Source organism: Vombatus ursinus, unplaced genomic scaffold (assembly GCF_900497805.2).
Source record: "Vombatus ursinus unplaced genomic scaffold, bare-nosed wombat genome assembly UNPS02006779.1, whole genome shotgun sequence".
NCBI lineage: Eukaryota > Metazoa > Chordata > Mammalia > Diprotodontia > Vombatidae > Vombatus > Vombatus ursinus.
Window position 1 is genome coordinate 232,400 of NW_020946557.1, and position 25,676 is coordinate 258,075.

General features: G+C 36.4%; 1 protein-coding gene across 3 annotated transcripts in view; it reads right to left on the reverse strand.

The window, feature by feature from the left end:
* Window positions 1-25,676, reverse strand: part of REV3L (REV3 like, DNA directed polymerase zeta catalytic subunit) — a 250,866-nt gene that overhangs the window by 82,686 nt on the left and 142,504 nt on the right. For all 3 annotated transcript variants that reach the window (XM_027848601.1, XM_027848602.1, XM_027848603.1), the window contains exons 12-16: window positions 21,661-21,803; window positions 15,225-19,389; window positions 6,271-7,211; window positions 3,802-3,884; window positions 2,294-2,419 (exon numbers count right to left, since the gene is read on the reverse strand). In XM_027848601.1, coding sequence (XP_027704402.1) covers window positions 2,294-2,419; window positions 3,802-3,884; window positions 6,271-7,211; window positions 15,225-19,389; window positions 21,661-21,803 — 5,458 coding nt within the window. The remainder of the gene's footprint in view (window positions 1-2,293; window positions 2,420-3,801; window positions 3,885-6,270; window positions 7,212-15,224; window positions 19,390-21,660; window positions 21,804-25,676) is intronic.

The window sequence follows — 25,676 nt, forward strand, 5'->3', positions numbered from 1 at the left end:
TGCTGAGAGAAGCTAAGTGTATCAGAGTTAGTCATCGCACAACGTGGCTGTTACTGTGTACAACGTTCTGCTGGTTCTGCTCACTTCACTCAGCATCAGTCCATACAAGTCTTTCCAGGTTTTTCTGAAGTGCGTTTGCTTATCATTTCTTATAGCACAACAGTATTCCATTCCATTCATATACCACAACTTGTTCAGCCATTCCCCAAACTGATGGGTGATGTCCTCTTCTAATAATAACATTTCATTTTAAAAGTATCTACCTATTTTTCAGGTATCATGAAAATGTATTTCTCTTCTACCCCCAATGCTTTCAAAATTTTATTGCCTTCAGCATGGATTTCTTCTGTGTGTCCTCGTTCTGGTTCAGCTACTCTTGCTGACTTCATTTTCTTAAGCGACAACTCCATTTCCTCATATAGCACTTAGTCATTATAGATTAAAGTACTAAGCATCTAAATATGGTGGTTCCATTGTACTAGATCATGAAACTGAAATACTATAAAAACACTGGCAGATTTGTTCTAATTTTTCTGTATCTGCCCTCCCAGTTTATTTTATAAATGCACTTAGTTGGGTCTCACCCAAATTTAGTGTAGATTTGCTTTCTGCTCCACTATGCCTTGCTGTTTCTTATAGCTGTATTATTAATAATCATGCATCATCTTCCTCTAACATTCAGCAAATGAATTTATGCTCTAAATCAATGTTTTCCTTGATTGTCATGTCTTTTTGTTAAGTGGTTTCTATGTTCTTTTTGCTTCCTTGTTGTGGTGATTATTTTATATCAGCTAAACTAAATGGTCAACAGAACCACTGTTTTTTCCCCTTTATTCCATTCCAGTATCTTTTTCACTTTACGCTTTCTTCCACTTGACTTTTTTTTGGGGGGAGGGGGGCAAGGCAGTTGGGGTTAAGTGACTTGCCGAGAGTGACACAGCTAGTAAATATCAAGTGATCAAGTGTCTGAGTCCAGATTTGAACTGAGGTCCTCCTGACTCCAGAGCCGGTGCTCTATTCACTGCAGCACCGAGCTGCACCCCTGCCCTCTTTGTTTTAGGCAATCAGGGTTAAGTGATTTGCCCAGGGTCACACAGCTAGTAAATGCCTAGGGCTAGATTTGAACGCATGTCCTTCTGATTCTAGGGCCAGTACTTTATCTACTGTACCACCTAGCTGCCCCCTTCTACTTGATTTTTCTCTTTATTCTAGTAAGTCCATGGCCTGAACCATGAAGGTAGATGACGTGGAAATGACATTCACATTGATAACTAGATGTTAAGAAATGTTTCATTCATTGGAGTTACCCTCCAACTCTTCTTAAAGAAGAGTGTTCATGACATATAGAGGGAAGTTTCTGAACATTCTAAAATCTTCCAACTCCTTTGTTTCCTAATTCTGATCTGTATCTTTCCTGTTTTTCCCAATCCTTCACCATGTTCACCTTTGCAGTGAATTCACTAATTTGGCAGTTTTTCTCAAGTTCTCCATAGAAACTGTGTGCCACATCATCTTCTGAAGAAAGTGCTGGTAAATAAACTATGATTTTCATTGTGATGGGTTTTGTTTTGCTCATGTTCATCATGAGCACTGAAAGATGAGATAACCAAACAGCCACTGAATTGGCCTGTTGTTTTTGGTCCCGTGGTAAAACCAATTCCAAAGAGAACCTATGAGCCACGCTTCCACTTACTGTAATTTCCCTACTATCTCCTGGCTTCAATCGCAGTGAGAATGTCATACTGACATGGCTCCGTTTGTCTGGTAACATACTGACTCGTTGGTCATAGACAAAGATCTCACATTTAAAGCACCATTAGTTTAATGTTTATGATAAATGATCTGAAACCCTATGATTCTTGGTTCCCTCGGATCCTTTTCCACCATAAAGGGGCAGCTCGTGGCCATTTTACATTTTCCTTTATTTTGTAGTCTGTCTCGGCCAAAGAATTCATCACACTGTGATGATCACACCAGACTAATGGTGAAGAGCCTGTCTGTATTGAGCTGGGACGGTTCTTGGAAAATGGGCCCAATCTATCACTGGAGCTATTAACTGAAACCTTTTCAGATTATAGATCCTGGCGGAGCTTGTGGTTCATGGGAATTGCCTTTAAGGACCCAGAATCACCTCCATGCCATCACAGGCACCAAAATAGGGCTTTTTTTGAGGAACAGTTAAGAGGAGCAAGGATAAAAAATGTAGACATAGTTTCATGTTATTATACCTTCGCTAAAAAAACTGCTCTTCAAAAATATATGCTATCTTACTTAGTATTAAAAAAAAAATTACCTCATGTAAGGCTTTTGCCTCTTGCAGATTTTGCACGCTGACTTTGAAACCATAAGTATTGTTTAAAGATGGTCCTTCAATCTGGGAAGTTTCTTTCTTTGGGGCATTTACAGCTGTAAACTGATTCTATAAAAAGAAATATACACAGCCAGAGAAAAAAAGAAGTTATTTTTAAGAGTTACCATTATTATGCTCTTTATATATTTAATGATATTAATGGAAGTCATTCACTTTGGTCATCTTTCCAGGAAGAATCCACCTTTGTTTTATTAATATCCTTTTAATGTTAATACTGTCAGACACCAAATTTGGGCATCTCTAAAAATGTTTGCTATCGTCTATGAGTAAAACATGTGTTGATAACCCAGAACACAACCCCAAGGCACTGAAAATGAAGAGTCTCATCTGAAGTTGACATTTACACATCACGAACATTCATCTTGAACTTTCTGAGAAGCATGATAATCAGAGTCAATACTTTTGCATCCACTTTTTGTCAAAGTAGGTAAGATTAAATGATGTTTTTACCCTATCACAGAATGTTGCCTAAAAAGATTATTTAATCAAAGAACTATGAAAAATCTTTAGAAATCTTTTAAAAAATTAGGATTCTTCATTTTCTTTAAAAATAAGATTCCTCACAGCCAGCTTCTAAGCCTCATAAGGTGTTTATATATCTATATCTACATCTATATATGTGTATATATGTATGTATGTGTACATATATATGTAGATATAGATATAGATACATCCACAGCTCACATTTATATCTAGAATTCAGAATTTATAAATACCTCAGGAACGGCAACTTTTGTCATCATGTCATTTTAGCAAATCAAACAGAAGCAAAATGCTTCAAAAATTCAAAACCCAAATAAAACAAAATCTGTTGTGGTATGAGAAGTGGGATATAGGTGGACAAGTCATTTTCACAGTGATAATTTATATTCCAGATGATATCTAATATTTACTTTCTTCACCTATCTACATATTTTTACCTCAGCATTAAGTACCAACATATGTTTGGTACTTGTATATAAATACTCATGAATTTCATAGAATAAATGGTAAATCAATGATTCTCTCCCATATTATGAAATACATTTAACTGAAAAACATCTAATAGTATATTCTTAGAAAAAAATCGATACAGTCAAGAAAGGGATATTTTTTTTTTGGAGATAAAAAAGCACTTGTGTGAGCTCTGATGTCACGGGTTACTATGATTCTGCCAGAAACTAATTAATGTACTTGTATCCTCATAATGTATATTTTGTCTGTCAATTCACTTTCTTTGCAATAATTGTATTTACATATAAGAATCTTTTAGATCCTAACAATAAAAACTAAAAAAAAGGGGCAATTTTTTGCTGTTAAAATAAGATGAAATGATATAAAATATAAGTACAAATAAAAATGTTTCTAATGAGATACAGAAGTGCATACAGAAAACTTAACTGAATCTAATACAAAGGAATGGCTCCTCCACTTGTCTTTGGCATAGTTACCTTAGCTTGCGTTGTTAAGAGAACTCTTCTAAGAGAGTCAGGACTACTTCCTTTCCTGTGAGTCAGTTTTTGTGTTTTTAGTTCTGTAGAAAGAAAATTTATTATTTAGAATGTGGGCCAAAATAGTTAGTTTCCTTATGCTTTCCAATCAAATCCTTTACTAGGAAGACTGATCTGACTTGAGCTCCTCAAAGCTCTCTTCTGCAGCTCAAAATTTATTGTTCAGCTCCACCCTTTCCATTTCCTCAAGTCCCAGAGGAACAGGTGTTCCTCCAGCTGGTTAACCTCTGCCCCAAGTAATAAGCTGGAGTGTACTGAATTCATGGAAAAGAAAGGGGTGGATGGTGATGAGGATACAAGGTCCTAGCAGAGATCTAAAGGTCGTGTTAATAGTTCTAATGTATATTAATGAATCATCAAACTGACATTTATTTAGAACTATGGGGCTAATAATTCTATGAGTTACTTAACTTTTGTTTATTTCAGCCACCCTGGTGGGGTGGTCAAATCTTAGACCTCATCATCACTTAAAATTGCTCTGCTTCCAAGATCTTGAATTCTGAATTTTCCCTCTGATCACAATCACCTACATAATCTTACTCCTCTTGAACCTTTCTTTGCCCTAATTATGCTCCTGTGACTTTTCCCTGTTCTCCCAATACACCACCTCTTAGCACATAGTAACCATTTGTTATTATTGAGTTCTTTTAGTCATGTCTCTTTTATACCCCCATTTGGGGTTTTCTTGGCAAAAATATTGGAGCGGTTTGCCATTTCCTTCTCCAGGTCATTGTACAGGTGAGGAAACCGAAGCCAACAGGGTTAAGTGTGCACAAGAACTGTATGTATGGAATGAATTCAGCCCCATTCTGAATCTCTAGACCTGTTGAAATCCTTTTCTTCAAGTCTCAGTTTAGGAGCCAAAGAAGCCTTCCCCAAGTGTGCCAGCTAGAAGTAATCCTTGAATCTTTCATGCCACTATGACCTCTCTTATACAATATATTATAAAACATCTTATTAGTTATTTGTCTATGTGTTATTTAACCCATTATAAACTTCCAGAGGGCAAGGCATATGATCTTTTCATATTTCTATCTCCAGAATCTAGGATTACAATGCCTTGCATAGTACACATTTAATAACTTTAGGCTCAAACAATCATTGAGTTGGAATTATTGACTCCAAGGTCATTCATGCCCATAGCTGGAATATTCTCTATGATACCTTTAACAATAGTGGAAAGAGTACCAGATTTGGTGTCAAAAGAACTGGGTTTGAATTCTGGATTTGTTACTTATTACCTGACCTTGGGTAAGTCACCTAACCTATGTGGGCCTCAGTCTCTCCCCTCTGTAAAATGAAGAAGCTGGACAATGTGATCCTGAAGATTTCTTCTAACTCTAAATCATCTGATTCTGTAGTTATCTAGTCTCCAGTTGAACACTTCTAAAAACAGTGAACTCACTACCTAATGAAGCAATGCATTCTACTTTTATCCAGTTTTAATTTTAGAAAGGAATTCTTGATATCAAAGTAAAATCTGGCTCTCTCTAACTTGCACTCATTGGTCCTACTTCTTGACCTTGAGAACTAATTAAAAAAAAAACCTCATCAAAACAAAACAACAATTCCCATTGCCACACGTCAACCCTTAATCTACTAGAAGACAGCTATCGTATCTCCCTTACATCGCCACTTCTTCTGGCTAAATTTAAACAAGTCCTTCAGCCCATCTTTTATCACATGACCCACCTACAGCATGGTTTCAAGTCTCCTCACCATCTTGGCCCCCCCACCTGCTGGACATATTCCAGCTTGACAATATTCTTTCTGTAATGGAGTATTTGTTCTGAATGTTGTCTTGAATACATGCCCAAACCATTTGGTGACTTGGGACATTTACAAGACCCGAACACAATACTTACACTTGATATTCCACGAAAACTTCCTGGATGGTAATCTACTTCCACATACTCTCTTTCGTTCCCTACAAGGGAAATGCTTAACCCTGACATTTCTGGCTATTGAAATCTTTGCCACCTTTCAGGACTCAGTTAAAATGCCAAATCTTCTTACGAAGAGTTATCTGTTCCTCTAGGTAAGTACATGTTTTATGTCCCCTGTTAATTCTGTTCACCTCAGGGTGGGGCTTTCTATTTTTCTTGTTTGTATCTCTGGTGTTTAACACAGTGCCTTCCAAATAGTAGTTACTTAAGAAATGGGTTCATTCAAAGTCCCTGGTCCTCCTTCACAAAAATTATTTCTCATCTGAACGAATGCACTAAGATTTTAATAAATATTTTATAAGTCATTGAATAGTAACAGAAACATAAATCACAAAATTATAGTTTAATTCAGTGGGTTAAATTCTATGAAAAACTACTTTTGATACTCATTAGATAATATACATTATTATATTCTTATCTACTGCAGGAAATATTGGGGCATACTTTTTTGTTTTAAACTTACCTCTTGATAAGGGACTAATAATATCAGTTGCTTCGGGTAGCATATCTAGACGTCTTCTCTGTACGATAGGTGTACTATGAAGGCAATATGAACCACATTTTCCATTTTTTGCTCTAAATTGACAGGGAGACTTTTGAGTCTCCAGGGACTCACTGTGGGGGCTCTCCTGTATGCCATTTTTAACTGGTTTTGGGAAGTTTTCCATAGGGAGGGAACTCAGTTCTTTTGGTGATGGGTTTGTGTTGTGCATCTTACAGGACTTGTCATCTACATCTAACAGTTTGGAATCTGGAGATGCTGCTTGTTGCCAGGGAGGAAGTACTGGAGAATCTGGAGAACTATAACTGACATAATAATCATCATCCTCATCTTCATCTTTTTCAGGCTCCCCTGCCAAAGCCACAAGTGGCAGTGTCTGACTTTCAACTGTAGTTCTACTACATTCTATGGAATTAACCTCTGAGACTTGTGTACTAAGCTCAGAATTACATAAGTCTTCCTTAACCCCTGTTGTAGAAGGGGCTACATGTAAGACGGTATCATTTTGGGGAGGCACTACAGGTCTGTCATCTTGATTAACTGGATAGCCTAAATTTTCAGTGTTTTTTACTATTTCAGTTTGCTCAATTTTAGGTAGTTTCTTGGAACGTTCATACTCTTCTTTGGCTTGAAGCCATGCTTGAACCAGCTGGGGGCTTGGGGCACATTTACAAGGCATAATCACAATTTTTTTATCTTCTATAGTTTTATGGCTATTGTTTGATCCTTTATTGGCCACTGACTGGCCATTACGAGGTGGTGATCCCGGTCTTGGATTCTGAGTCATTGCTGAGAAAGCTGTTTTCCACAGTCTCAATCCTTCAAGTGAAAAGTCTCCTTCAAATTCAGCCAGATCATTTGGAAGCCTGGTTTCTACCATGAGAAGTCGTCCTCCAATCTCCCTGAAATGAAAGCATTTTAGTGGTCTGCCTTAAAGGAAAATACAAAAAATTTTCATTCCGTACCTAGTGGGATGAAATCCTTCATACACTCAATGAACCCCTCCAAAATTTTCAATTTTTACTCATATATTCTAAACAATCTGCATGATCAATATGCTTTTCAGTTCTCAGTACAGGTATATGGATATTGGCTAGGGTCCCCTACAAAACATCATCTGTTCTTCAGGGAAAGACAGTGGTTGTATTGCAGTATCCTTATAATTTTCCAAATAATTTATATGATTTGTCTACTTAAATTTAAAAACTTTTGAGGAAATGGGCTACCACCAAATAGAAGGTTCAGCATCAGGTTCCTACTACTGCTTGCTTTAGCTATTTTTTGCAGTTATCAACCAGGGCTTTAAAAAAAAAAAGGAAATTTCTTAGATCCCTGCCAGCTTTTACATATAGCCTTTCCCTACTCTTCTCCCTTCTTTAGTGATGACCCCCTTTTTAAGCCTTCTTAATGATTATCTATCACTATACCTAATCAGTTCACTTAAATTATGCAGGAGAGAATTTCAGGATTTAGTGTATGAAGTAGAGATATATTATAGTTTCATAGAACTTAAGAGTTGGAAGAAACCTTGGGGGAGTCCAACGTTCTGCCCAATTTAGGAAATCCATATGCCTTTACAAAAGTTTTTACCTGGTGCCCATAAACTTGCCTTAAAAAATATCTATCTATCTATCTATATTTTGACATAATTAGTTTCCCTTGTAATCCTATGTATTTTATTTATGCATTTAAACACATTTTTCTGAGAAAGGGCCTGTGGGCTTTATCAGGTTGCCAAAGGGGTGCGTGACACCAAACGAGTTAAGAACCTCTGCATTACGGCAACCTCTGCTTAAATACCTTCAGTGTTGGGGATCTAGTTCACTGCTAGAGAGTAGTCTGCTATTCTCTCTACATAGCAGAGAGCCTGCTTCCACTGTTGAGAAGCAATAAATATTTTTAATTCTTTTTTTTTTCCTCCTCATTCTGGACTGCTCTCCTTGCCCAGTTCTGTCTAATTTCTAACCACATTCAGACTCCTTGCTCAAATTCTAACTCCTTCGTGGAGCTATTCTTGATTGCTCCGGCCAGAAGAAATCTTGTTCCCTCTATTTTAAAATTATATCATGTATGTAATACATGGTGAACTTCCTTTTATCATCTCTTGTATAAGTCTTTTAGACTCCTCCCTGTCTTGGTCTGAATATACTCTGTTGATCCTACCCCAAACTTCACTGACCATGAATTTTTTCATTTTCTTTTTAGCCTGAATGCAAGGTCAATGGTTTTTGGCTTCAGATCCCATCTTGTGCTCTGCACATAACATATCTAACTATGGTTTTTCAGGGGTGATGGTAAGGGAAAATTTTGTTACAATTATTTTTGTCTTTCACTTTTTTTGAAAGGCAGTGTAGTATAGTTTAGTTGATAGATATGGCTTAGGAACTAGGAAGACTTGGGTTCAAGTCCCACCTTTGAAATGTATTGTGTGACCCTGAGCAAGTCACTTAACCTCTCAATAACCCATAAACTTTCTTTTAACTTTAAGTGCAGAGAAGGTGCTGATCTATGTTAAAAGAGGAAATCTCTCATCAGGAGTTCCCTATGTCAATTAAATCACATATCTAGTCCAAGTGCATTTTATTTTACTGGTTTCTGTCTTCTTCCCACAAACCTTGTTCTTAAATAATTTCCAGCAGGCTGTTCAACTCAAGCTTCTCTAGTCTAGATCAACTCATTTCACATATACCTAACATTATAAACTCTTTTTGCATAGTTTTCTTTCATGGTGCCTGCTCAAACCAAGTGACTCCTACTGATCTTTGTACTTTGGAATATGATTCCTGACTATGTGATAATATCTTTTATCATGCATCTTCTCTTGTGCAATTCTTGAAATCTCAAGAGTTAGAAGAGAATGGAGCAGCCATCTGGCCCAGCCCATACCTAAAAAAAACCAAACCCATTATAATCACATGACAAATGGTCATCTAACTTTTGCTTGAAGACTTCTAAAATGGGAAAGAAAGACCTATTATTTCCCTATGTGGTCCAGTCCAAAACATATAGTATTTGATGAGTGATACAAAACTCGAGTGCAGGAGAGAAAGAGAAGAAGGCTCAATATACAGATCTGGCAGTCATCTGAATAGAGATGATAACTGAACTCATGGGAGTTGATGAAGTCACAAAATGAGAGACTGTAGAGACATAAGGGCATAAGAAAGAATCTGAAGGAATGTCAATAGTAAAGGGGTGTAATATGGCTGATGATCTCACAAGGGAAACAAATTAAGCAATCTAATTGGACAGATAGCAAGGGAAACAAGAGAGAGCTCTATTACTAAAACAGAAGCAAGTATCCAAGAGGAGAATGTAGTCTACAGTGTTGAATGCTGCAGTGAGGTTAAGAAGGATGAGGACTGACAAAAAGACCTAAGATGACAATTAGGAGTTCACTGGTAACTTTGGAGATAGCAGTTTCAGTTGGATAAGCTCAGAATCCTAACTGCAATGGGAAGAGGAGTGACAAGAGAAAAGTGAAGGCAATGAGTACAGACAGTTTCATCTAGAGTGGCTGAGAAACAGAGGAGAGATATAGGATGAGAATTAGAGTTGATTGGTAGAATCTAGTGAAGTTTTTTTTTTCTCTTTCATTTAGTACTGAATAACAGCAGCTGACACTTACATTGTCTTACATTTTACATTCATTATTGCAGATTTTTCACAAAATTTCTAATTTGAAAGGGACATTGGTGGTCACCTAGTTCAACTACTGCTGAAAAAACATTTTCTCTGCCACATATTCAATAAGTGGTTATTCAAGCTTTACCTAAAGACCTCCAGTGAGGGTCTACTGACACAACCCATTCCACTTTTCTACAACTCTATTAGGAAGTTTCTCTTTATACTGCATCAAAATTATCCTTTCTAAAACTTCCACTCATTCATTTTCTGCCCTCTGTGGCCAGAAAGAACAAATTAAATCCTTCTTTCACATGACAGAACTTTCAAAACTTGAGACAACTATCATGTACTCCCTGGGTCTTCTCTTTTCCAGGCTAAAGATCCCTAGTTTCTTTAACTGGTCCCTTATAGTATGAATTCAAGGTCTTTCATCATCTTGTTTGAACTTCTCTGACTACTCTCCAGTTTATCAATGTTTTCTTGTTAAAGGTTTTTTTTTTTTTTTTTAAAGGACTGGGAGGATGTGGTCATGTATGTGGGCAGGACAGAAGCAATCAGTGGATGAGGAAAGCCTGAAGATTATAGAGAGAAAGGACATGATTATGGGAACAATTTGTGGAGAAGATGGAAGGGGTTGGGATTAAAGATATAATGTAAGAGAAGTAGATCTTGGTGTGGAAGATCAAGACATCAAAGATTGTAGCAAAAGAAAATACAAGAGGCAACAATTTTAGGAAATTATGAAATACAGAGAAGTGGAGAAGAGGGAGTTCATGACAAATGATGCTGATTTTCTTTGATAACCAAAAACTGTAAGACATCAGCTCTTTTCCTGGAATGCAAAGACTCCCTGTCTTTTACTTTTACATATAAGAATTTGTGCTTTTAATCAATAATTGAAATGAGTGAAGAACAGCTACTCAACTTTTTTTTTTTTTGCTTTTTGGTGAGGCAGTTGGGGTTAAGTGACCTATCAAGGGTCACACAGCTAGTAAGTGTCAAGTGTCTGAGGTCGGATTGGAACTCAGGTCCTCCTGACTCTAAGACCGGAGCTCTGTGTACTGCACCAACTAGCTGCCCCTCAACATTTTCAATAAAATAGTCATAGAATCACAGAATCTTAAGAGTTGAAAGGGATCTTGGAGATCATCTGGTCCAGCCCCTATTTGAATAGAAATCCTCTCTATCCTTAAGAAGTGATCATCCAACCTCTAAACAAAGATTTCCAGAGAAACACAATATCTCCATAAACAGCCGATTCTACTTTTAGAGAACTCTGATACACTTGAAGGACATTTACTCTTTACTTCTAATTTTTTAGAATTTTTCTCTCAGATACCATATTCGAACCAACTCTTACACCCCCCCGCCAGAACTTGCATTTACCTGCAATAACTGCCTGAAATGCCCTCCCCTCCTTACCTTTTAGAATCTCATTTCCTTCAAAATTCAGCTGAAGTGTTACCTACGATATGAGGCCTTTTCTAATCCCCCTAGCTACTAGTGCATCCCAAATTACTGTGTATTTACCTGTATATTAGTTGTATTTATTTTTATGTGTATATGCTGTTTCCACTGAGATGGGTAGCATGGTACAGCAGAAAAAGCACTGGAAGAGGCAGATGATAGAAACAGGAACAGGGACTGGACTTATGATTTCATAGACATAGACAACGAGAGAACCGGCTCTGTTACTTACTGCTTATTTGAACTTGGGTATATCATTTAACCTATGCATGGCTCAGTTTCCTCATCTGTAAAACAGGGAGTTAGACTAGATGTGAGAGGTCCCTTCTAGCTAGAAATGTATGACCTTGAGACAGAATGTAAGTTCCCTGTAGGCAAGAGCCATTTTCTTTTTGTTATCTGTATCTCTAGAGCCTAGACCTTAGTGCTGAATTTCTAAACTATAGGAAGCATTTGATTAATGCCTGTTGATTTACTGATTGAATTTACACAGCTCCATTAAGTTTCTTATATAGTAACAGATTAATTCCCATTATATTCCTTTTACATCAAAGAATTTACTTTAGTTTCTTAGATTAAGAATGAATATGCTTGGTAAATATCCTTGCTATTATGTTTCAGTACAATGGAGGTACCAAAACCTCAAGCAGAATTTCCTATATAAGCAATTCCTCTAAAATTCAGGCTTCTATTGCACAGATATATCTTCCTCTAAGCTGTTAATAAAATGTCTTGGTTTGATTATCAAGAAAACAATGAGGAAGGCATGATGATAATTTGTCCTTGAAGATGGGTTTCTTTGTGAGCTGGAATAAGACATTCACAATGAAGTTTCTGCTCAGGGCTTTGTTTAAAAAAAAATGAAGAATAGCCTTGTTTATTTTTTAGTTCCTATACCCCCACTTCCAAAGTAAAGTGTTTGAGAGAAGTTTTGCTGTATTTTCTAATGGTTTATTGTCCATCTTTGCTCACTACTAAATTCTCTTCAAGCTCTCCAAAGTCTCAAGTTTTAGTTCTTGATACTGTTCTGTATTTAGAACTTAGAGACGTATGTTGTGGCAAAATTAACTCATAGAATGTACATGTCTTATTTTTGTTGATAATTATATATCTAATCATTCTCGTAATGTACTGGTTTTTGAAGCTCACTAGAATGTTGCTTCCTTTCTACCTTATGGCTCATTTTGATTAATTTTGCATTTATGCATATCTAGCTAGTCAATTTTATCATGAACTTGTATGGATTATGTTTGTACACCAAATCTTGATTTTTGTTATATCCTTAATTTAGTTGTATCAATGAAAATAAGTTACTTTACCTGTAAAAAAGATTTCCACTGAGGCATTAATAAGTTACCAATAAATTAGTACTTGGATGAATAGGCTAAGAGGACTACATTTGGTTCATGTTAATATTAACTGAAGATCAATTGTTCAGGCTCATTGTGAAGTAAATTTGAATTGCGAGGAATATTCCCAAGAGCCCTTTTTTCTTGTACATTATACTTTGTGACCAGACATCAGTCCTAGCACAGTCTCCACGGAAACCAAAGCAAATTTTTCTCTGGAGTGAACATTTACAAGATTATGTCCCACTGTTTACAGTAAGAAAAGACTATAGATAGTTTCTATTTCCTTACTGATAATTTTGAGGATAGTAAGATCAAAAGGTCACTCTCTTCTATAATATAAAGGGCTCCACAATTGAGCCAAACAGACCAGCAGTTGCTGCAGAACCAAATAAATGGAAACAGAAATAAAACTCTTTAAAAAGAACAGTGTGTCATCTCTGTGTCATAAGTTATATAGAGTTGAGACAGAGGGACCACGTTGGAGGGAACAGAGTACATAGACCTCTTCCTGCATGTTACCTGGCATTCTTCTTCACAGAAAAGTTGTGTGGGAAGGTACTATTAGGGATGAAGAAGGATAATCAAATACACACTGAGGCATTCAAATATGTTATAACCACAAATGATTTGAAAAGTAGTTCTGAAAGTTCCTACTAGTCCTGTATGAGATGTCTTCAGTAGCTTTATTTCCTTCCATACTCAACATCTAGTACTTGCCATTAAGAAGCAGAAGTACTGCAATATAGGGAGGTAAGAATTAGACTTCCAGTTCATCAATCTTTATCATCATCCTCACTCTCTTCTTCATCAAATGACATTTATTTAGTGCTTGAAGGTTTGTAAAGTATTTATAGACAATATTTCATCTCAGTCTCACAACTCTTTATTATTAACCATATTTCATATGTACTACATGAGGAATTATATATGTCAGAGGCATAATTTGAAGCCAGTTTTGCCTTTTTGGCTAGAGTGATTTGTACTACTCAAATCTAACAACAGAGTAAACATTTTTAATTTTTTTCCTTTATAAAAGGACCAAGATTGGTATTTAACTGATCTTAACATTTACCAGAGAAGGGAGCATGGTATAGAGGATCAAGGGCTGAGCCTTGTAGTTAAAGAAGAAGTGGTTTCAAGTCCCACCTGTGACACATATAGGCTGTTTCATCCTGGGCAAATGACTTAAACCCTTATTGCTCTAGACCTCTCTCCAAGACAACATGTTGAAGAATAGGAGACAACCTGTGGTGGTGGCCTTTCCTTTGTCAGGAGTAATGGAATCACAGGTCTGGACCAAAAAAATAAAATACAGCGTGTACCACTGTAATACTGAATTGCGAAACATTAAACCTGCTAAAAAATGAAAGGATGATAGATATAGAGCCAGATGGAAATTTAAAGCTATCTACTCCAACCCTCTCATGATATAGATGAGGAAACTGAGGCCCAGGGAGGTTAAGTTGACTTGTCCATGGTCAGAAGGTAGTAACTGGCAGAGGTGGAATATGAACCCAGGTCTTCTGATTTCAGAACCAAGGCTCTCTGCAATGTTCCATCAAAGTGCTATAGAACTGTAAAGAATTGATATTAATAATAAACATTATAATTGATATTTCATTTGTATTTGTATTCTTTGTATCACACCTCACTATGTAGTACTAAATATGGGTCCAATACTTATTACATATATTTTTATATATCATACAAATAAATTAATCTGACTACATGTAGAACTCAGTAATCTCCAGAGTTGTGAATGCTCATAAAAGCATTATTTTTTTCATTCAATGAGCATTTGCTAAGCAAAAAATAGGAGTAATTATTGTAAAACATGGGGAAGCTAGATGATACTAGTAGATAAGAGTACTGGGCCTGCAGCCAGGAGGATGTAAGTTCAAATCCAGCCTCAGACACTTCTGAGCTGTGCCACTCTGGGCAAGTCACTTACCCCTGTTTGCCTCAGTTCCTCATCGGTAAAATGAGCCAGAGAAGGAAATGGCACACGACCTCAGTATCTTTGCCATGAAAACCCCAAATAGGGTCACGAAGAGTTAGACGTGACTGACTAAACAACAATTATAAAATATCCATTGTGTTGATTATCTGTATTGCATTTGGAAATTTTCAGGCATATTTCATAATTCAGTATTAGAATGGTACATGCTTATATACTGTTTTAATTTTTATTTTTTGATCCAGACCCGTGACTTAATCAGTGTGGGTACTCCTGACCAAGGAAAATTCTCTATAAATACAGTGGGCCAGGGTGCTAGGCTCTGGGAATAGAGAAACAAAAATGAAATAGCCCCTTTCTTCAAAGTCCTTATGAATACCTATTCATAATGATAAGGTTAAAAAGACTGAAATAAGGAGGCATACATCAAATGACACTGGATGTGATGCTGTACATTATAGCTATGTGTGTGTTTAAATACTGATTTTTTAAAAAAGGCATTATCATATTACCTGGGTTTTTCTGGTGCATCAGAAGGATTACTGCAAAATGGTTCTTGGTAAGTAGTTTCTGCAAGGTCATGATCTAATAAAGTTGCCATAATTTCTTCCCGACTTGGTGGGGACATAAGTGGTTTCAAAATATGAGCAGTTCGAGGTGTGAAACTACCATTTTTGGATTGTGAAGGAGAGCTGGTAGATCTTGGTGAACTATCTGGCGTTGGTGTTAACATCTCATTATTTCTTGAAACATATAGTTCTAAGTCTTCTGAAGCTGCGTCTACAAGTTCACCATCTGGAGATGATAATATTGCAGCAAAAGAGGTATTGATGGAATCAAGAGACTGTCCTGTGTCAAAAGAAGCTTCTTTTTTAGTGTGGCTTTGAATCCAGTCTGAATCGCTTGGCTGTGGAAGGCTAAGAAACACTTCTTTGCTTACTGAATTCCTACTCAATATGGATTTCTCATTTACACAGTCACCTGGCTGCTGGACACAGAAGGAATCCATTATTGAATTAGATCGAGAAGGGTGTAAACTGTTTTTCCACTGATTATGCCGATGATTCTCATTGTTTTCTATAGGCTGCTTATCAAAAAGGTCAGGACTTAAAGCACCAGATCTAATCCATGAAGTTGGGTCAGCTGAATGACGCTTGTTTTCATCACAGTTCTGATTATCATGACTTAAAAACTCGTTTTCAGTAGTTTGTGTAGGAAAAAGATCTTGAACTGCATCACTTAAAAACTTCTGTGGCAAGTTCTGATCAGCTGGGACAAACTGACTTCCTGAATAGAAACTGCAAAATCCAGTTTGCCCTATGGTATTAATATCAAAATTATAATTATGTTCTGGTGACAAGCTATCTTCAAGTGAATAACAACTTTCAAAACCTGGATCTGAAAAAAAGATGGGACTATCATCAGAAACTGAAGGGTCTATTTGACCTGTGTTCTGTAAATTCAAAGAGTCTAATTTTAAAAGTTTTGCGATTTTTTCTTTAGGTTTTGTAGTTCTTGGAGTTCGAGGTTTTCTTGGAGATGTTACTGATCGTGATCTTTTGACTGCTTTATTAAGCTCAAGAGGTTTACTGTTCAGTTGAGGTTTACTTGACAATGGGTCTTGCATAACATGTGCATTTTGTGCTTTCTGCTGTCTTTTTTGGAGTAATTCTTTCAGAACTGCTAATCCAGACTGTCCGTCCCCAAATGCAGCTGCAGATACATTTCGATTTTTACACTGAGAAAGTGCCTTGGTTTGTGAAATTGCTTCTGACAGAGATCGCTGCTTTACTCTTTCAGGTTTGAAAGTGGACATATCCAAAATAAATCCCCTCTGTTTTTGCTCCCATGCTATTTGTTTTATTGGACTTCTCAAGGAAGTTACAAAACAGCTGTTAGGCAACTGAAGAGATCCATGGTTTTCTTCAGAGGTTATATGTATAGGGGAATAAGGATCACTGTGCTTTGATGGTTCTGGCATGCAAACAATGTGCTGTTGACTATCTTTGCAATGCAAAAAATCAGGGCCATGTAGCTGATCTGATTTTATTGAATCTAGGGAGCTATGATGTTCATTTAATTTTCCCACAGATGACAAAATTTTTTTGCGTGAATTTGCATTTTCTTCTGTCTTTGTAGACATCATACCCAAAGATAATTGTGTATTCTGTGTTACCTGAGAAAAATGGTTGGAAAGGTCAAATATATTACTTTGAATCAATGTTGACTCCTTTATGCTAAAAATAGCACTTTGATTATGGGACCTTTGAGCATTAATTTTTGATAATTCCTTTTCAGAACCTATAGGTGCAGAAACTACTGATGAACATAAATCATCTTGTGGAGAAGAAAATGCTTGCAAATCTATGGATTTCTTATTTTCTAAGGAAGAAGGAAAGCAGCCTGGTGACTTCTGTTGTACATTAACTAATGAGGGGAGTGGAGTTGAGAGGGGATGTACAGTAGCAGGGCCAGGCACAGATATATCTTTCTGTTTATGAAGTGACTCGGAACCTCCAAAATTGCTTGAGATCTCAGAGAGATCCTGGTGTTTTAGTACAAACCTGACTTCAGCACTAGTTTGTGTGTTTATTTTTTCATCTTTAAATGTTATGTGCTTTTTTGGGGTGCTGCCTTTATCACTTTTTTGTTTCTGCTTCGCTCTAGGTTTCTTCCTTCCATCCTCTCCTGGCTTACGAGTTTGAGTTCGTTTATTCCTTTTCTTAGTAACTACAGAGGGATTAACAAGCTTTGTTTTTGATCTCTTAACCTGAGCTTTTGTTCGACTATTTTTTCCCACACTGGAATTAATAGCCTTGCTGTTATATATATTAGGACCCTTAAAAAGCAATGCTTCTTTATCTGAAGCAGCTATAATTTCTTCAGCTCTCGGATCTGTGGGAGACCAGCAGCGAGGTGGAGAAGAATTCACAGGACTTGTGCTTCTCTCAGAAAGAAAACCAAGTTTAGACATAACATCACTGTAATTCAAGTCACAGTCTTCAGTTTCAGCATTATAACATGGTGAGGGAGGAGAAAGAATAGTATGTGACCGTTTTTTCCTAAAAGACAACGTTCTTTTGATATTTTTATTATTTGTCTTCTGCTGTTTACCAGTTTTTTTCTTTGCTTTCCTTCTATGACTTTTCTTTGGTGTTAATGGATAAATGGGGTATTTGGTTGCAGGGGAGTCAGGAACTTTTGGCCAAAAATCCTTCAAAGGTGCAAGCTTTCTATACAGGTCCATTTTTTCCTCTGTAAGTATTACCTGTTTCTCTTTAGAATCTATTTTTCCTAGTTTAACAAGCATATTTTTTCTCCCTCTAAATCTATTAATAATGATATATTTAATAATGACAGGTGGCAGTTTTTTAGACATTTTCCTCCGTTTTCGAGATTTTAGTGATCCATCTAAACTTTCACCAATCTCCATGGACTGAGGTAGGCTAATTTTTGAGTTGTGTGTGACAAAGCTTGACTCACTATCTTCAGTCTCATAATTTACTTTACGTTTGGCTCTAAGTGTGTATTTATTTCCAAAGAGTCCAAAAGATTGCTCAGATTCCAAACTTCCATCTCCAAAGTGACAGTCAATACAACTATCAGCAGGGGTTTTATTTTCAAAAGCTTCATGAGCAACTCTAATTACATCATTGGATAGAGCATCATCTTTTTCAGAATTAGTACTACAAGAGTTACCTTGCATATAACAACCTTCCTTTGTGGACCCAATATCACTGATATTGGTAGAATTCTCCTGATGATCTATAAGTTTCTTTTTACTTAGCTTTAACCGGGACTGTTTGTTGCCAGGTTGCAGTTTATATGTTACAGGGGATAGTTTTTGTGGCCTACTAAGACAATTAGAAAGAACAACACTTGGAAAAAACATATAATGTGCTGCTTGCTGGCTGAGGCTTGGTTTTTCATTCTTATGTTCTTGAAATTCTTCATACCTAATTTTAAGTTTATTGATTCCACCTTCATCATTGGCACTTTCTACAGAATGCACCATAGTTCTACTCTCCCCTGAGCAAGACACTAATTCGCAATTTTCAGTTAATGATGAAGGAAAAAAATTATTTAGAGTTGTGCTGCTACCTTTCTCAGTTCCTTCAGAGGACAGTTTATTTTTTGAGTGACTCAAATCAGAAAAGCTGAAATTTTTTCCCAATGTACTTTCACTAATGTGGCAACTCATATGCATAAAAGAAGCATCCTTTTCTATCTTCCTAATGCTGGTATACTTTCTACTTGGTATTTGTCTATTCAAAGATGAAATATCTTCTTCATAGTCAAATATGTTACTTTCACAGGAAGAAACTGCAAAAATTTCTTTCTTACTACTTTCTTTATGAGAGTTTTCAGAATGGACAGTACTGCTTAAAGATCCTGGGTACTTCATGGAATAAGTGCTTTCATTTGTAAGAGAATGGACTGTGTGGTCAGGTCCTGTCTCTATGTTGTCTGGCTGTGAAAGGTCTTCTATTAAATCCTCCTTATTCAAAACATGGGAAGAAAGGGCACTTGTGTGTTTACATGGAAAGGTAATTTTAGCAGAAGATGGGGGTTCTAATGTAGCAGCATCTTTGTGAAAGATGGATGTCTTAACTGACATTTTGCTTGTTGCAATAACAGAGGAGTGAGTTCGGGAACTTTCATTATCCAATGGATTGTCTGTAACAGAAAATAAGTTAATTATTTTATTATGTCCCTCTTCCTAAAGATCTCCTTTAAAATACCTTTTCACATCAAGATACAATCATCATGAAAAGAAGAACTACACAAAGTCAAACACTTATGCTAACAATTACAACTCACATCAACAACAATCCACTGTTAAGAAAAACTGAAGATCAGAAAGTATTACAATATTTGTAAGAAGACAATACAACTCTAGTATTTCCCTTATACCTAGAATTATATTTTCCTGTCTTTTCTTATCAAAGGCAGTATGGCATAGTGGACAGAAGGCCTAGCCTCAGAGACTGGAAGACCTGAGTTCTAGTCTTGCCTCTGATACAAAGAGTCTGTTTGACCCTGGGCAAGTCACTTACCTTTTCAGGGCCCCTAGGAAGCTCTGCAAGATGCAGTTACAGAAGAGCTACTAATCTGCATTTGTGGAGGGAGTTAGTTTTCTTCTCTTTACTGATGAAATCAGAAGATGAGAACGTCTCCTTCCTCCCTAATGATACTTTACATTTACATAATATAGGAGGTTTAAATGGTAAATTTTGTTTTATGACTCTCTTCTAATTACTTTTTTGTTGTTGTTCAGTTGCGTCTGGTTCTCTGTGACCCTGATGGGGGTTTTCTTGGCAAAGATATTAAGAGTGGTTTGCATTTCCTTCTCCAGAAGACAAAAGCAAACAGATTAAGTGATCTGCCCAGGATCACACAGCTAGTGAGTTTCTGAGGCTGGATTTGAATTCAGGTCTTCCTGACTCCAGGCCCAACACTCTATCTACTGAACCACCTAGCTGCCTCCTAATCACTTAAGTACAACACTAACATCAACCAACACCAACGACAGATAATACCCCACTAGCTTCTCCTCAACGTGCAGCATTCTCCTACCTATACCCTCTCAACAGTGTGAATATGCTCAGAAAATGTGAACTAATTTTAATATTAAGAAGGTAAACCTGCTAAATAATTATCACTTAAACTTTACCCAAGGACAAGAATAAATTATTTTTTATTATTTGTCCCTTGGGCTCATTGTTCTTCATTGACCACTTAATTAAGATGCTTACATCCTACTGGGTAGACAACATGAACATATAAATATACAAAATGAATATAAGGTAATTTGAGGGAGAGGACAGAGTAGTTGGGAGAGGGGTCAGAAAAGGCTTTATGTGGAAGGCAGGGCTTGGGCTGAGTTTTGAAAGAAACAGGATTCTACAACGTCTAACTGAGGAAGAAGTGCATTCCAGGCATGGGGGAAAGCTGGTGCAGAGGGCACATAATTTAAAGCAAGCTGTGTTAAATCCTATCATCCTAATTTTTTTCACCCTAATTTGGGGATTAGGAAAATGTGGGGGGGGGGGAGCAAAAATATTTCTTTTACCCATGAAACTTACAATCAATTTAGTCCTAATACAAATTTGCCTCTTTGCATTATTATTTCAAACAGAAGAGAAATTTTGTGAATGGGAAGGGAATACTGAGTAGGCTATTTTTCTTGTATCCTTTCTGAACTCCATGACCATAAGATCAGATACCTAGAGTTGGAAGGGATCTTAGAGGTCATCTAGTCAAGTTTCAGATTATTTTTGGGGAGGGGGGGGGAAGTTATTTACATGGTTGTAATCATTTTGTATACTATTTTTCTGGCCTAATTTATTTATTCTGCATCATTTCATACAAGTTTTCCCATGCTTCCTTGAATTCTTCGTTGTTTCTTATGGCACAGTAACATTCCATTACATCTATGTACCAAAATTAGGTTAGCCATTCCCAATCAATGATCCTTTACTTTATTTCCAGTTCTTTGCTATTCTTAGCTCCTAGAGAAAATGCTGCTATGCGTATTTTGGGACTTTTCTTTCTGTCTTTGACCTCTTTAGGATGTAGGATATCATTTAATTAAACCTCCTCACTTTAAAGAGGTTGAGTAACTTGCCCAAAGTCAAACAGGTAAAGGCAGGATTTGAACCCATGTCCTCTGACTTTAGAGCCAGGGATCTTTCCATTGTACCAAACTGAAAGTACAAAAAGTCTATGAAACATAATCAATGCCTCAGAAAATTATATACTTTTAAGAAATAAAGTGTCAGGCATTCAATGTCTTCCAAAGGAAATATATTTAGGAGATAGAAGAAATGTATATAAGACAATCTGTACCTTTCAAAAACCACATTATAAGCCTGGTGTCCCAGTGCTAAAGTCTAAGATATTTTTTCTTAAAGTCAGCAAACTTTAAAAACAGCTTTGTTCACTTACCACTGTTCTCATCTGCTGTTCCATCTAACTGAGGTATAGAAAGATTAGCCAGAAGCAAATGGTTACCACTCCATTCCATTTCTTCCTCTGAAGAAGAGTCTTCCTCTTCAGTTGAACTTCTATGGATGTTTCGGCACAGTAATCTAGAGAAGATTAAGATTTATTCATCAGTATGACCACAGGAAAAAACATATACCCTTGAGACTTACACAAAATAATTTACCATACTTGAAGCTAGGGTACGGCAATCAATAAAAAAAGTATGAAAATTTTAATTTCCAAAACAAATGAGGATACCTTCTGTGAATGTCTTTTGCTTTACTTGCATGTTTATTGCAATCACCTTAAATCAGCTCTAATAAAATATACATGAATGTTTTCTGAAAGGAAAACACAAACTGAGATGATAAATTTTTAAAAAAATATTATTTTATTTCCCCCCCAATTACATGTAAAAATAATTTTTAACATTTTTTTAAAGTTTTGAGTTCTAAATTCTATCCTTCTCTCCCTGCCTCCCCCCTCCCTGAGATGGTAAGAAATCTGATACAGGTTATACATATGCAATCATGTAAAATATATTACCATATTAGTAATTTTGTGGAAGAATACTTGAACCAAAAAAAAAAAAAGAAGAAAGAAAGTGAAAAATAATATACTTCAGTCTGTATTCAGGTGCCATCAGTTCTTTCTCTGGAGGTGGATGGCATTTTTCATATGATAAATCTTTTTAACAATTATATTTTAACAAATATCCATCTTATGAGTATTGATTCTTCACTATAATAGCAAAAACATTATAATTCACTACAGCAGAAATACAGTAGCCTATAAATACTCATCAGGGTGTTGTCATATGGTGTAGTCAAATGTGGGGTTGCATTATCTGTATATGGCAGAGTAAACTACACTTGCCTAGATCAATAATTCTCAAATTTATGGGTCATATATGTGAATGCCATCATGGGAGAGTTCTAAGGGAATAATAGTTGAAAAGTTCATCTGGTATAAGTTCAACTCAACCCAATGCTCTTATCTATCAAAATATTTTTTCAATCCCAATTCTGTATCCAGTTTGGTATCACTCTCTCTGTAATCTGCAACTTAAATAAATATACTATCTATGCCTTTATAAAGTCATTGATGCCTTTTGTATTTATATTACAGGTATTTCAATGTTCTCCCTACCACCACCCACTCCACCGAGGACACCAAACTCTCCATTGTTACAAAAGCATTTAAGCAAAACCACGTGACAGTATGAAATATTCTGTCCCAACAGCCCTCTGCCTCTCTTTTGTATGTGGGGTGAGGCATGGGTTAGTGGGAAGGCAGGGGATGGGTAGGGAGGAGTAGAAAGGGAGCAAGATTTCCTTTCTTATCTGATCTCTGGTATCTTTACTGGTTTTTCAGTTATTCAGGGCTTAGCTTTCTTTTAATAATCTTTTCATTTATATTGTTGTAGCTATACATAGGAATACAGGTCCAGAGCCGAAAGAGAATTGACAGGGTATCTATTTCAACTCCCTCGTTTTGAAGAGAAGGAAAGTAAGGCCTAAGGAAACTAAGGGACTTTCCCAAGGTCACACACCTGGTAAATAATAGAGGTGGAATTTGAACCTTTGTCCTCTGCCAAGAGATTCCATGTTCACACATACACACGCTCATCTTCATTCTATTTATTTTGCTCTGTATCAGTTCATAAAAATCTTCCCAGGTTTCTATGAATTCCTCATATTATCATTTCTTATTGTACAATAGTATTCAAGTACATTCATATACCATAGTTTTTCAGTCATTACCAAACGAATAGGGACCTATTTGTTTATAGCTCTTTGCTACCACAAAGAGAACCACTAGGAATATTCTGGTTCATATAGGACCTTTATTCCTGACTCTGACTTCCTTGGGGTATATAACCAATAACGGGACTGCTGAGTTAAAGGGTACTGATGGACAGTTAAGCACCTTCTCTTGGATAATTCCAAACTGAAATCTAGAATAGCTGTACCATTTCAACAGTGTGACAAAACAGTACATTGGTATACTAATCTTCCCATAGCTCCTCCAGCATTGAGTGATTACATCTTTTGTCATCTTTGCCAATTTGCAATGGCAAATGAGAAGTGAAACCATAGAGCTGATTTAATTTGTGATTTACTTATTATTAGTGATGGGTCATTTACAGTGGGCTAGTCTTTGAAAACTTCATATGTTCTGACCTCTTATCTACTGGTGAATGGCTCTTGGTTTTATATTTTTATGTCAATTCCCTACACATACTGATTACCAGATTTTATTGATGAACACTACCTTCTAAGCTGACAATCAATCATTAATGAAGAGTCTTTGGAAACATTCAAACAATTTTGAATCCATCGAATAATATTAATATATAATCACAAATTCTTCTCCCTTTTCCATAAGAATAATACGAAAGACTTTTAAGAAATAATTCGTAAAAATCTGGGTAAACCATATCCATAATATTCCCCTCATTTACTAGTTTAGTAATCCTGTCAAAAAAGAAAATTAGGTTAATTTATTTCAACCTCTTCTGGTTGAAGCTATGTTGGCTCTTTGTGATCATCACTGCCTTTTACTATAGATTCATTATGAATCTCTTTAGTCAGTAGAAAGTTTTGCCATGAATCAAAGACAGGCTCAATGGTTGGTTCCATTCTTCCCCTTTGTTGGAAAATCAGGCTATTTGTTATTCTCCAATTCTGTTGTACTTCTGTTCTTAACCACTCAAATCTCTCCCCACTAATCTAGCTTCCACATAGAAAGACACCGAAGTGATTTTCCTAAAGCAATGATCTGACCATGTGACTTCCCTACTTAACCAATGGCAGTGGTGCCACATTATTTCTAGGATTAAATATAAATTCCCATTTGGTACTTTTTAAAGCTCTTCACAACCTGGAGCTGTCCTAGCTTTCCTGGTTCATTAAACATTATGCAACTTCACGAACACTAAGGTGCAAACATACCCACCACTTTCTTTTGATACCCAAAAATGTAGTTTACTTGGGCTGAGTGATGATTTGAACTCTTCAAGATAACCAGATGGTCTTTTATTATCTTCAGATTTTGGCTATTAATTCCTTATTAGCCCTAGCCCTATTTGTTCCGTCCTTTCCAGTCCAAAAATTATTTTCCTTAGCAGAAAAAAAGGGAAGCAAAATAAATAATTGAGCAGGTATGTCTTCTCAGCTCTCATTCCCAATAGTAGTAACTATGGTGCCTTTGATCTTCCTCTTTACTGTTCTCTTCCCTCATTTCAACTACATTTCTTCCTCCTCACTGCAGTTATTACTTTTTCCATCTTCATAACTTCATTCTTAAGAGGTTCCTGTCCCTTTTTGGGCGATGTCTTCTATGAAATTGTAGTCCTTGAGATTCTACCTATCTTTCCTCTGAACCCTTTAAAACCCACTCTCCAAATTTATGGTGCATGTCAGACTACTCTTGGCTTTCCTTTCCTTAATGACCATCCCTAAGTGATAGTAATCACTTTCTCCACAAGGTTCCTATCATTTCTCTTCTGTTGGTAAGAATAAAATTTCACCTTATTGGTACTTCTACCTTTTGTAGGATGAAATTATTGAGACAAAAAATTGATAGTGATCTACTTCTGGCAGAAAGACAGCATTTCAATAGATGTTTGAACAACTAAATTCTTCCATCAGTACTATGCTATGACTCCAAGTGAAGATTAGGATCTTTTTCTGAAACTCCTCTTCCATGTTCTGTCCAGGTGGTCTGCAGTATATACTTCACTGACAACACTGTTTCTATTTCTAATTCCATTGGTCATTACCCAAATCTCACCATCATGTTTCCTTCCTCTAGTTCTATGATTTTCTCACATGAATACGTATAACTTTTTAAAAATCATACAATGTTTTCTTCTACTTCTTTATCATTATTTTTACCTGCCTTGTTTCTTTTGACTAAGGTATCTTTTTCCAGGTCCATAATCTAGTCACAAGTCATCTCAAATATCAGTGATA